The sequence below is a fragment of the Botrytis fragariae genome (assembly GCF_013461495.1).
Source record: "Botrytis fragariae strain BVB16 chromosome Unknown tig00000186, whole genome shotgun sequence".
NCBI classification, from domain to species: domain Eukaryota; kingdom Fungi; phylum Ascomycota; class Leotiomycetes; order Helotiales; family Sclerotiniaceae; genus Botrytis; species Botrytis fragariae.
This window is the reverse complement of record NW_023501000.1, coordinates 642,527-655,309: the sequence shown is the minus strand read 5'-3', so window position 1 is coordinate 655,309 and position 12,783 is coordinate 642,527. Positions and strand designations below refer to the sequence as shown.

Here is a 12,783-nt window from a genome sequence, read left to right as displayed (position 1 = left end):
TAAGCCTCATGTTCATTTTGAAAATGATCGTCGCATCGATATGCTCGTAATGTCATTGTGTTTCCTAATTTTTCTCATGCCAACCTCTCATCATGAGCAAAGTCGATATACTTGACGATACTGCGCCGGAATCATACTTAAGCCGACACCATAAAAATCGGTTTGCGCAGTGCATGCATCAAGTTCTACTCCTATAGGATTAAACCTCATTAAATCATACCTCTCTTTGAAAATGGCGTAGTATCGTCAAAGTGTGACAACATATGCTGAGTTTTTGTGACCCCTAGTTGACCTCTGCCTTATGGTCTACTCGCATGTAAGAGCTAGTATGTGTTCCCCAAGATACCCTGCACGCCATCTATTCCTGACTCTTTGCTTACGGGGCAATCAAGCGCAAACAGATGGTGACATGCACATTGCATTTTGGGGGCCGCTGAGGCTGTTAAGAAGTTTCTCAACGTTTACCATGATGGAATTTCTTAACTCTGACAGAAACAAGGACATGTACATTCGGTTTTTGAGGCACTCGCATTGTTGATGATATTAAACATTCTAAACTTTTTAAACATTTCAGCTTTGGGTTTAGCTATAAAAAAACCAATATTTCTGACATCTTGTTCTACGTGGTTACAATTTGTTTTCGTTTCCACATCAGCATCGCAATTGGTATCTGCACCGCCGAGATCACACATAGAACAAGCATCTGACGGTTATAGCCTTCAGACAGAACACGCCTAGTATTTTCGCGTACAGACTCAGGAAGTGATGACTGTCCAGTAATTAGATCTGTCATGGAACCGCCAATCCCCAAGTCCGCAAAATGAGACAACGTGTACCCGTTGAAAACGGATGTAGCAATAGCTAGCCCTATAGCGCTTCCCATCGCCCGGAACTGGTTAGCCGAAGCCATTCCTGCCGCTTTATCACATAGGTCAGCCGTAAAAGGAACCATGATGTAAGCCATTGTAAATGTTAAACCACAACCGAAGCCACATATGATGAGGTAGCCATATACGGCCGTTTCAATATGTGCAGATGTACTCAAAGTGCTGAGTAGTGCATAGCCAATTATCTGGAATATCGATCCGACAAATATCAAGTAAATTGCTGGAACTTTAAATTTTCCTGCAATAATAGTACCTGCCATGCAACCAACAGGAAACACAGCCCCAAATGGTAGCAGTCGAATTCCAGCATCGAGGCTTGAAAGTCCATTGACGAGTTGAAATCGCTGAGGAAGCTGGAAGGTAGTGACACTCATAGGCGCGCCAACAAGCATCATTACAAGTAGGATACCAATCATTACACGATTTGTAAAGAACCGCCAAGGCAGTACCGGCTCACGCACCTTGTCAGTCAACGTAACATGCCGCTCCCAGGTCAACAAAGCAATCGATAGGATAACTGAGGTAATCAAGAGCGTAATAACGTACGCAGATTTCCAAGGAAACCGCGAATCAGCTTCCATGAAACATGCTGTGAAAGACAAGACTGCAAATAGTAGCAAAACTGAGCCTGTAATGTCTAACTTGTCCCGAAGTGTCCTTAATACGGCATTGAATGATTTATGGCGGCGACCTCGCTGCTTGTAGGGAAAGCCGTTAGGCATACCAAGTAAGACTAGAAAGAGAGCTAATGCGCCGATGGGCACACTACAAAAAGAAAAAAAAATTAGTGAAAGTCTCGCTAGTAAGGTTGAAAAGACTCACTTGAACAAAAATATCCATCGCCAAGTTGTATTTTCGGTGATAGATCCGCCAATAATTGGCCCAAGAACGGTCCCCAGAGCGATCGCAATACCTGCCACAGTGACGTACTTTCCATACCTCTCTGGTGGGGCAGAATCAACAATAAGGATCGAGGCCAACGTGTAGCAACCACCGCCACCTAGACCCTGAAATGCTCGGACGACAATACTAGAAAACATATGAGCTTAGAGTACATATTTAGACATGGTCTACTAACTTACAGTGCAGTCATGGTCTGAGAAGCAGCACAACCCGCCGAGAAGACCGTGAATATCAGCAGAAACCCTGCAGTGATGGGCTTGCGACCGAATATGTCACTCAATTTAGCAGATATGGCAATGGACGCTAAGTTAGATGCAATCAGTAGGTTGAAACTGATATAAAAGGGGTCGTTGAAGATATAATAGGAATCGAGTTTTAACTCACCAACAAATCCAAGCTGATAACCAGATAGAATCCAACTGATAGTTTCAAACCCCCCAAGATCGCGCGTGATAGTCACAAACGATGTAACAGCGACGTTTGCTTCCACACTTACTATGAAAACCATAATGCCGATCCTATTCATCATTGTTTAATGTCAGTTTAAACTTTTAAAATTAACGGCGAACAAAAATTAAGATGTCACTAGATAGTGATGGTGATAGGTAAGGGAAATTCTATGAAGAGAGGACGAACAAGGCAGCGAGCATCGCAAAACGTATTCCGCGTAGGTAAACAATCTCTTCTCCCTCGGTACCATCCAAGATGGTCAGCGGTAATGAAAGAACGGCATCGTTTCCAGCGATGATTTGGCTCGTCTTCTCAGACGAGGCTGTGGCCGTGATGTTACCAGTTTCCATGGCGTGGTTTGGACGGTGAACTAGATAAAGTTGATTGAAATTATACTCAATAAACTTAAAAAAGACTCATTCGGCTTTTGCGAGTCGAAACAAAATCAGATGCAAATATGGGTGATTTTACTAGACCTCGTGCAGAGACAAAACCGTTTGTTCGCCTCATATGTCGTGTTATCTCCATGTCCCTGTAATGGCTTCTGTACTGTAACAATTGGTATTCCGAAAACGGATTAGCACGAGCCCGGCTGAAGTGTCTAACCCCCGGACAAAAGAAATTTATACGTTGTGCGTTTGAAGTTTCAAAATGAGGGTTTTTCTATTCCCAAATAATGGAATAAGTTCCAGAGGGTTTATTACACAAAAACGTGCATACATACAGTCATACTATCACTCTCCCATACCTACCTAGGTAGATAATGGTTGTTCAGCTCAAATCCCGCGATGCGGGTAAATGGCACAGAGAAAAGCCTCTCTGGTGATAACTAGGCGCTGTTACACGCGAAATGTCCAGTTAGATCGAGGTTGAAGTGCTTGGTAGGTGAGACTGTGATACCACACGACGGATTGAACAAAGGTAGATGAGATGATATCTTAATGACCGTTTTGATGATCAAAATTTCCAACGTCATGCGTTGATCATCTTCGCTCTCCTCGATTATTCTCTGATTGTCATTCGATTCTTCGTGGCATCTAATCAAGCAACACAGTGGCAACAAAGTGCAAACTCGAGCGAGAATGGCGAGCGCAATTCTGGATTTTCCCAATCTGCCCGCAGCGGTTCAGCAACAAATATTGAACGGCCCGTCATTGATGCCGCCAAAGGGTGTTATCCCCAACTTCACAAACCCTTCGAATAGAAATCGTGAGGCCATCATAGTTGGTGCTGTCTGCTTAGCCCTCTCGACAGCAGCGACTCTTGGTCGCATATACTCACGAATCTTCATTACGAAAAAGGTAGAATTACAAGATTGTGTGCATTACCTACTCTAGATTTATAATGTCTTTCTTGCTGACTATATACTCGTTCTATTGAGATCTCGGTCTAATTGCATACGTAAGTCGTGGAAGGTTTTCCTCAGCCTCTGGCTTTCTCATTGCTGTTACTGACGGCACTTTATAGGTAGCATTCGTACTTCTGACTTGGGTCTTCTATGATTTCTTGCATAGAAGCGGATTCTATGTTCATCAGTGGGATATAGTCTATAAAACAATGCCTGAAATAGCCAAGGTTTGTCCAATTGCGTGCTGCAAATTTTCAGATAATTGTATCACTGACTTCACCGACATAGATCCTCACATTTGGACTCACTATAAGCTATTCCGCCGCTCTACTCTTCGCAAAGACGGCCATATTGATTGAGTGGGTGCAGATATTCTCGCCTCATCGTACCCACGCCTTCTTCTACTGGTCAAGCTACCTAATGATTCTGCTCAACGTCTTGCTTTATATTCAAGCATTATCAGCTCCGCCATAACGTGTCTCCCACACGAGAGCATTTGGCAGCCATGGGTCAAAGGTAAATGCATCGACCGCAAAGCTCTTGGTGTATTCACAGCCATCTTCAATGTCATCATGGACTTGCTTATATTGCTTCTTCCACAACGTATAATTTGGACTTTGCGAATGACAATGGCACGAAAGATTGGTATCTCCTTGGTCTTCTCTGTTGGAGTACTGGCTATAGTATGTGCGGCAGGCAGAGTCGCTGTAACATTTGGCATTGAATACGATGGTGACGCGACATACACCGTATCTCCCATCTTGATGTGGACTCTTCCCGAGGTTACATGTGTGCTACTGATCTTCTGCCTACCTGTTATTCCTAAGATATTTACCGAGCGAGGCCCCTTATTCAGTATGATTTTATACGCACGCTCCTGGACTCGTATATCAACCAGAGGAAATCAAAAACCTTCCAAGTCTGGAGAAGGTAGGAACGAATGGTCCAACGGTGCTGGTTTGCAACATGGAGCTGGTCCAAATGAAAGTGGCCAATCTACAAGCATAACTGAACTGAAACTTATCAGAAGCGAGTCCCGCAAAAGTGATGCGCACTCGCTCGATGAGCAGCCACCACCGATACCAAAACCTCATCAACCTTCACATGGGACAATTATTATGACCACTGAGGTTGAACAACGAGATTGTGCGGCTTTGAAGTCCTCGGGCGACAGCTTAGTTGAGCGTCAACACCCGTGGATGAATACCTCCCATTAATGTGTAAAAAAGCAACGAGTGCGAGGATATCTGGAGCTCAGCGACGGCTGCAAAGTAAGGGCATAACTGAACGAAATGGGACGCTCATTAGAAGGTTCAACTTCTTGGAATACTGAGAAGGATGATTTGCAACTGTGAAGGGAGTTTTTTTATCGAGTTGATTGCTACGAATCACTGGGAGACAGAGGGATCGATTCCGTACCTACCTAGGTATTTTTCGTAATAACATAAAACAAATGTTTGGTTTCTTTAATTAGTCTCAATCAATAAAATCTTAGTATCTTGTGCGACTCTGAAATTTATACCTCAGTTGAGGGACGCCCAAATTGTGTTCTGCAAGAGTAAGTAATAGCTGTGTATCGCAATCTGCCCTTGCACACATCCACCTCCTTAATGACGCATCAAAACACTGTACCACATATGTGAACAATCTGAATAAATGCATATCCTAAATGGTGGAAAAGGCTGCATGCACATTGCCGCTATCATAGTTCGTGTAACGGAAAGACGAAAAATAATTTTAATTGTCACTGGGGATTACACGACCACAACCCACTTCGGAAAAGGAGGCGGGAAGGAATCCGAGTCTAGGAGATTAAACTAGTCTAAAAAGCTTAAGTAGAGGTTAACTTTGAATTAGCTAGATCCAAGTAGTACCTAAAGCCTCGTCGAATGCTGATTAGATCCAAATACCCAGATTTACATCTACGGGTGTTAAGGAATGAATGCTAGATATCCAGTCCTCCGTTCATTTAGCATTTTGGAGGTCGAAAACTATGGTTATCATTCAACCAAGGAATGATGATATTACACTGTGTGCGTTACTGTCTCCCATCTATTCAGACACGTTAATATTCAAACGAATTATAAAAAAGTGGCGGCGTCGGTCACGTTGGTTTCTCCGTCTTACATTTCTCTTTGCCAGCATGCATCTTCTACGCCCGAATGGAAGTCGAATTTTGGTAAGAAATCATGCCGGTAATGTTATACAATACGAGAAATTGAAACTCCACAAAACCAGTAGAAATGATCAAGGACTGAACGTCCAGAATCGGCCTTGTGGTAAGATTAAAAGTTTGGTTCATTTGAGCCTCAAACATACCTCACATTCTCACATGCATGCTGCAAACGAAAGGATTACCTAGATATTAGAGCAAAAATAAACTGTGTGGTGTTCTCGTCTGATACTTTTGGCAAACTTCCCTGTCAATCTTTCCATCCACTCAGTACATTCACCGACAGTATATCGTATAATGTTTCGTGATAGCATGCAGTCATCAATATGTACCTTCACGACCAATAGAAAGGCCTATCTAGATAATTGTATTACTACTGTGACATTGGTATTGACCGCAACTACTGTGCCGTACCTACGAGAGCCGATCGCCCAACTGAACATCTAATATCATACTCCCACAGTACCAGTCATTGGCACTCTGCCAAACAAATCAAGATTGCCAAATACGCTAATGCTAATTTGGCAATATTATATCATTCGTGAATTCGCAAATAGTTAATCACGAATGATTCACAAGCCTTACTGCACGTCATATTCAACGTTGCCTGATGGGGTAGCACAACACCACTGACCGATAGCTGCAGTCAGCAACAATTCTACGCCTCCCCCACCTTTATTCCACGGGTCAATTCACCTAGGGTCTCTTCCTAAGCTTCCGGGTAGCAGACAAGGCTGCGTATCCTTCAATCAATCGACATCTTTTCGTCAATCTGAATGAACCACACTTCGGTTTCTTCTGTCTGACTTCATCAGGTAGGTATGAACAAAAGTTGAAGCACTGAGAATTTTCAAGAATCTTCGAACTCACTTCAAACCTTCAAACAAACGCGAATCCTGAATGTGAGAATCCTTTCAGGTTCTCTCTATTCTCTACCATGGATACATTGGGCAAATCATCCGAAGCGGCAGTTTATGCTCTCGGTTTCATAGGGTCATTGGTAAGGAAACCTCTCCGTATGCCATCCACGATGATTCTAACTAAAATCTATCGCTTGACTTTACTAGATCCTTTTTGCCCTTAGTTACCAGCTTTTACTCCACCCATTGAACAACTATCCTGGCCCGTTGATCGCCAAATTCACAGATGGCTATGGTGGCTATCATGCCGTTAAAAAGCGTCTCCACCTCGCTACATATTTCGACCACTTGAAATATGGTATGTCTATTCAGTAGTGCTCTATCCAGAACATGCTCTTGTTTGAAAGATAATCATCCCTAACTACCATCAAACAGGTCCCGTGTATAGACAAGCTCCCAACCGTCTAGTGTTCAACACCTCCAGCGCTTTGCGAGGTGATTCATCCCCCTTTCTCCCTCTCCACTTAAAACAATGAGTATTGACCCATCCAGCGATATACCTCCACCCCTCCATAAACAAAGCCCATATCTACGCTCACACCCAATTCAACCCCCAAATCAACATTTTTGGGACACTGGAACGAGAACGGCATCGCCAAAAACGTAAGATATATGGAAAAGTTCTTTCCGAACGTTCATTGCGTTCTTTTGAGCCTACCATGAATAGGGAGATTGACGTGTTCTTGAAGCTATTATTGGATACCAAGAATGAAGTTGTTAACATGTCGCCGTTATGTGAACGACTTACGACAGATGTGGCTGGACAATTAGCTTTTGGACAGCCGCTTGACACGCAAACGGAGGAGAGAAATAGGGCGTTTCCAAGGGCAATGATTTCTATGAATGGGCTTGTTAGTATTTTTAGTGAGTAGATTGTGATTTCTTTGGTTGGAAATACGTTTCAAAATTCAGAGCTAGACATGACGTACTGGTCCTTCTCTCAACAGCTGTCGTTTTTTGATTCAAGAAATCAACTAACCATCTACCACACAGTGGCCTGGCCAATAATGTCCAAAACATGGCCACTTCTCAGACGACTTAATCAGAAGAATGGCGTGGCATTTTCCAAGTCAATACAGAGTATAATACAGAAACGCGTAGCCCTTCCTCAGGACGCAAAGCATGATTTCTATTCTATTGCAGGAGGGGAAGTTGGTGAAGGTATAGAGAGTCTTGGGCGTAGTGAATTATGGGCTGAAGCTGTATTTTTTATTCCCGCGGGTGAGTTATGTCGATCTCCTGAGTCCCTTTTCTTGAACCTATTGAATTCCCTTAAATTTGGCTTTTGCGATGGCCCTTCCTATGCTCGATAGGAGCGTCTTTTCAAACCCATACTACCCATGGTGGGCATCATTAACACCAAATACATCCTCACAGGCGGCACAACCCTCTCCGCAGCTCTCAGCTCTCTCTTCTTCTATCTCTCCCGCCACCCCACCGCCTACACTCTTCTCGCCACCGAAATCCGCGACACCTTCTCCTCCGGCCTTGACATAAAGAGCGGAGCCCAACTCTCCTCATGCAAATACCTTCGAGCCTGTATTGACGAAACATTGCGAATGTCACCACCATTTCTAGCCACATTTTGGCGCGAACCTTACTCGGATCATACAGAGCCTTTTGTGGTCGATGGACATGTAATACCACGTGGTACAATGGTTGGAGTCAATCCGTATTGTGTGATGCATAATGAGGAGTATTTTCCAGAGCCATTTGCATTTCGACCGGAGAGGTGGTTGTCATCTGAGGAAGGAAGTTTTAGGTAGGTTGATTCGATTCTTAGATGTGAATTTTGACTCCAGGCCCATCGTTTTTTCTTTCTCTTTTGCGTTTCCATTACTTCCACCTCCTCATTCTACCTCATTTCCCCTCTAACCCCCTTCTATAGACAACAATTAACTTCCCACCTTCTCAACAGCACCCCAAAAGATGAGCAAAACCTGGCCTCCATGCGCGCAGCATTTGCCCCATTTGCCCTAGGAGACACCGGCTGTCTCGGCAAAGCAATGGCTTACCATGAGACCAGTCTCGCAATCGCGAAAACTCTGTGGTATTTTGATTTTGAAAAAGCATCAGGCGAAGCTGGCAAGCTCGGTGAAGGACAGCCAGGGAATATGAATGGGAGAGATAGGGTAGATGAGTATCAGTTATTAGATCTTGCGGTTGCGGATCATGATGGCCCGAATTTGGTATTTGCTCCGAGAGAGGAGTATTGGCGGGAATTGAGCGATGGAGGTTTGAAGGTGTAGGTTGAGTCTGGGGGGGTTGTTACCGACGGCTTCGGTATTGATCTGGTCAATAACTACTACTCTATTTCCGCTCTCACATCACTTCAATCACCAGTGTCCTTTCTTATCCTTGTTTTTCATTGAAGAAACACATGCCCTCAATCCAATAGTAGACGGGTCTTTCAGCCCAATACCCTCCACATGAATCATGTCTGCCATGCAGGTTTTTCGTTCGACGATGAGTCGCCAATCGCGAAGTCGCCCATTGAAGAGAGCTTATTTTTTTTGTTGACGTTTCTCTGATTGTTGACCGAATCCAACATTGTATCGTGTCACAACTGATCGGTCGCGCAGATTATAAGAGTCATTCACAACGTACGAAATGGTTGCGGAACAGTCACATAGCAGGAGAAGCCAATAAATAAGAACAGAAAATTTGTATTTTGGGTATCTAGTAATATCTCTTCCCTTTACTCCAGATTAAGTCCCAGCTTCAATCATCATTATGTCTATGTAGGTTAGCTTCAAATCCCAAGCTTTGTTGATGTACGGTTGGGAATGAGTAACAAGAGTACTATCTCAGTTCTCCAAGGTGAAATATGTGTTTCGTCAAAGGTTGACTCGGAAAGAACACAGCGAATATTTGGGTTCATCAGAGCAAAGGATGTGAGGATGGAAGGTGAAGGAGTAGCTTACATTTTGTAGAGAAACACCTGCCGAAGTGGTTGTGAAGTGTACCTGTGTACGAAACGAAATTGTCAGCAATTGTCGAATGTACTCGGGGAAGTTTTTGATGGTATCAAAATGCAAGGAACCATAAGCAAATGTCAGGCTGGAAGATCGTTAGCACTGGTTCTTCATTCTATGTAAGAATAAAACATACCTCATTAAATCAGATTTTTATAGTGCGTTCAGTAGCGGACATAGTCCACTTCAAACAGTGTGAATAAGTTTCATCATTTCAATGCAATGGTCCTGTGTGGCAGCAGAAGAAAAAATTGTAGTTATTACCTAAAGATAGGTTAGCATCGATGTTCTTGATCAAGCGGCGTATCGAAATGATCCAAGAGCAATTGAGCATTAGATCAGCTGACGAGTTCTCAACAAGCACTTCCTAACTGTCCACCTCCCACAAGGTTTGTACGCCTCGCTTTAATAGGAGATAGGAGCAGGAGTGCGCAGTCTGTCCGCCCGTTCGTTCAAAGTTCGTCATGTAATGCGAGGAAATTGATGATGAGGAAGTGTATGTACCTATTGCCATGTGCGGTTAGCTTTGGCACAGAAGATACGTTTCAATAATATGCAGTAAATGAACGATGGGTCAGACAAGGCTGAAACTTAAATGCAAAGATTCGACAGTATAATTCGGATTGAGGAATGCCTTTCCAATGAGTTTTCATCATCACCCCCAACGGTGCGCAAAGAATAAGGAATGGATATGTAATGTACGAACCTTTTGAATTGAAAGTTTGTGGCAGCTTGTAGAATATAATAGCAAATGAAGCTGTCTGAGACTAAATGTTAGCTGTGTGCTCAACTGTATGTGGTTCAAATTTATGATGTAAATCAAGATTGCTCAGATTAAAATACAAATCTCCATTGCGGTGTAAGAGTTGGATTGTTCAATATGTGTTTGTGTTCATCATTGAGGCAATTGAAGCGAGTAGGAAGGAGTAAATGCTTACCAAGTAAAGAAAACTAAATCATAGTAAAAATAGGAAACCTTCTCACACAAAGAAAAGGTATGATGTTTATTATTGTTGTTGTTGTTGAAGATGTTGGTTGGTTGTAGAGACAAAAAAGCAGGAGGAAAACTTTTAAAGCTCAAGGTCAAAAATTATTTTCGCGCTAACCACTAGCGCAGACATGACGCTAAAGCTAGAAAAGCATTAGTCTCTAAGCCACGTCCAGGCATGTGATGTGGCTGAGCAGTGGCGATAACATCCCCCGATAAGATCCGTCCTGACGTCGTGGTACGAAACCATTTACAACAATTAAAGAGTCTTTTAACTTCATAAATCAGTATTCATCATGGCGTCGTCTGGAGGCATCTGGGCGCCTGTAGCCGTGAGAATGCTAAAGTAAGTTGTTCCTACAATCTATCAAACTCATGAGAAACTCCAATGTCCTCATTGCAACCATTCAAGACAGTATTCTAACATATTTCATAGGAACGTAGTTCAACGAACTACGAAACTCATTAAATTACGTATCAAAGACGTTACGAGCAAGCCTGTCACCGCAGAACTTCAACCAATTTTTGTGAGAAGTACACCTCGCCATCCTATCCATCCCGCAGCCCTCCTCCGTCAAAATAAGGGACGATGGTATACTACCCAAAGTGCTGTCAATGCTGCTGTCCGTCGTTTTATGAGCACCAGTAGACAAGCCATTAAGCATGATCGTGCTTCGTTCCCAAAATCAAACACCGCAGCCGCTGTGTCTCGTCTTACAAGCCGAGCTCCATTTGCCTCAACTCTCCGACCAAATTTGAGTGGTGGAGCGCTCCCTAGAACAGCAGGAGGCTATGGCTTAGGAGGTGGAAGAGCAGGTGCTCGATACTTCTCTCATACACCTGCTGCTCCGGCACAAGTGGTCAATAATGTTTCACAAGCTGTCCGAGCATTCTTCCTTTCTGGCCAAAAGGCCCAATTCGATGGTATGACTCCCATGGGCGAGAAGCGCTACAAAGCTGTTTCTTCTCTCCAAGAGGAAACTACTCGCAAGATCCAATCTGTCTCCAAATTCACTCCAGGCTCTTACATCGACTTCGCTGTCAATCCCACCGTCACTGCTCTCTCTCCTCTCGCTGGAGCACTCCCATTCGGTACCCAAAAGATGTCTCAAGCCGCCCCATCTCTCAACACTTCTGGTTTCCTCGATATTTTGTCTGTCGACTTCTCACGCGCTCTCAAAGACCTCGCAGTAACAATGAACGATCTCAAAAAACTGTCTTCTTTGGGCGATCTCCCCATAACACTCGAGAACAATCACATCCTACGTGTTCGATTCCCGGGCTGCGATGCTGAATCTGTAGAACGTCTCTGCGATGAAGTCGGCGTGCAGAGAGGAATTGTACATCAAGATGCCGGATTTGACGCCGCTGTAGGAACGCAAATGGCTCTCCTATTTCCTTTCGCTTCTACTGCCGAATCAGAACCACACTCACATCTGTTATCTCCTTGTCTACAAACTACCTTGTCCTCTCCTAACCAAGATGAATATGATGATATTCTTGAAGAATTTTCGGAAAATCCTTGGGTCGAAGGTTACGAAACAATGGAAGAAGACGTTAGCGAAAGTGGCTCTGCATATTTCACAAAGGTCAGTGAACATCTATCTGAATCAGATGAATATGAGGGCCTGGAAGGAATATATAAGTTCCTTGAGGAGTGTGATGCAAGAAGGCCATAAATTTAGATGTTTACTCGTCCACTGATAGCATACATGCCTTCTTTTCTTTTGTCAATTTGAATCATGGATTTTTGTACATGTTTCTGGGAGCATGGGTTGAGCCAATTTGAATGATTATTTACACTCACTCTCCTAGCATAGGATCGGGGTTGGTTTCTTTACTGTTTTTTCCTACCATGTACTACCATCAGGTAAACGCCAGAATTTAAAATACCAATTTAAAATCAAGATTGTCACTCAACGTTCACAAGTGCCTTTTTTGTATATAGAAAAAACGAGTCGACAGCTAGCACCATGCATTGGTAGCAATAAGAATAAGCTAAATATCAACGCGATGGAATGCAATCAAGGGTATATTTTCATGTATGCAAAACCAACTTTGACCCAATACTCCTGTATCAATTTATCAATCCCCTTTCGTGTACCCATTTCAACCACCATTTTACTTCTTACCACATTT

The 12,783-nt window shown here is 43.4% G+C and overlaps 4 protein-coding genes across 4 annotated transcripts; 3 read left to right on the top strand and 1 right to left on the bottom strand.

Moving 5' to 3' along the window:
• Positions 1–619: 619 nt before the first annotated feature.
• Bfra_010231la (putative mfs multidrug transporter protein) lies at positions 620–2,590 on the bottom strand (the record flags this gene model as incomplete). Its single annotated transcript, XM_037340563.1, has 5 exons — positions 620–1,652; positions 1,710–1,916; positions 1,970–2,093; positions 2,175–2,308; positions 2,427–2,590. The coding sequence occupies 5 exons, from the start codon at positions 2,588–2,590 to the stop codon at positions 620–622; spliced, it is 1,662 nt and encodes a 553-aa protein (XP_037189031.1).
• Positions 2,591–3,322: 732 nt separating this feature from the next.
• Positions 3,323–4,805, top strand: Bfra_010230 (uncharacterized protein; the record flags this gene model as incomplete). Its single annotated transcript, XM_037340562.1, has 5 exons — positions 3,323–3,557; positions 3,622–3,641; positions 3,708–3,815; positions 3,877–3,995; positions 4,052–4,805. 5 exons carry the CDS (start codon positions 3,323–3,325, stop codon positions 4,803–4,805), a joined length of 1,236 nt encoding a protein of 411 aa, XP_037189030.1.
• A 1,893-nt stretch (positions 4,806–6,698) lies between these two features.
• Bfra_010229 (putative cytochrome p450 family protein) lies at positions 6,699–8,930 on the top strand (the record flags this gene model as incomplete). Its single annotated transcript, XM_037340561.1, has 7 exons — positions 6,699–6,761; positions 6,829–6,979; positions 7,057–7,116; positions 7,174–7,545; positions 7,675–7,902; positions 8,059–8,443; positions 8,570–8,930. The coding sequence occupies 7 exons, from the start codon at positions 6,699–6,701 to the stop codon at positions 8,928–8,930; spliced, it is 1,620 nt and encodes a 539-aa protein (XP_037189029.1).
• Positions 8,931–10,940: 2,010 nt separating this feature from the next.
• Positions 10,941–12,323, top strand: Bfra_010228 (putative casein kinase ii beta 2 subunit protein; the record flags this gene model as incomplete). Its single annotated transcript, XM_037340560.1, has 2 exons — positions 10,941–10,990; positions 11,081–12,323. The coding sequence occupies 2 exons, from the start codon at positions 10,941–10,943 to the stop codon at positions 12,321–12,323; spliced, it is 1,293 nt and encodes a 430-aa protein (XP_037189028.1).
• Between the last annotated feature and the right edge of the window lie 460 nt (positions 12,324–12,783).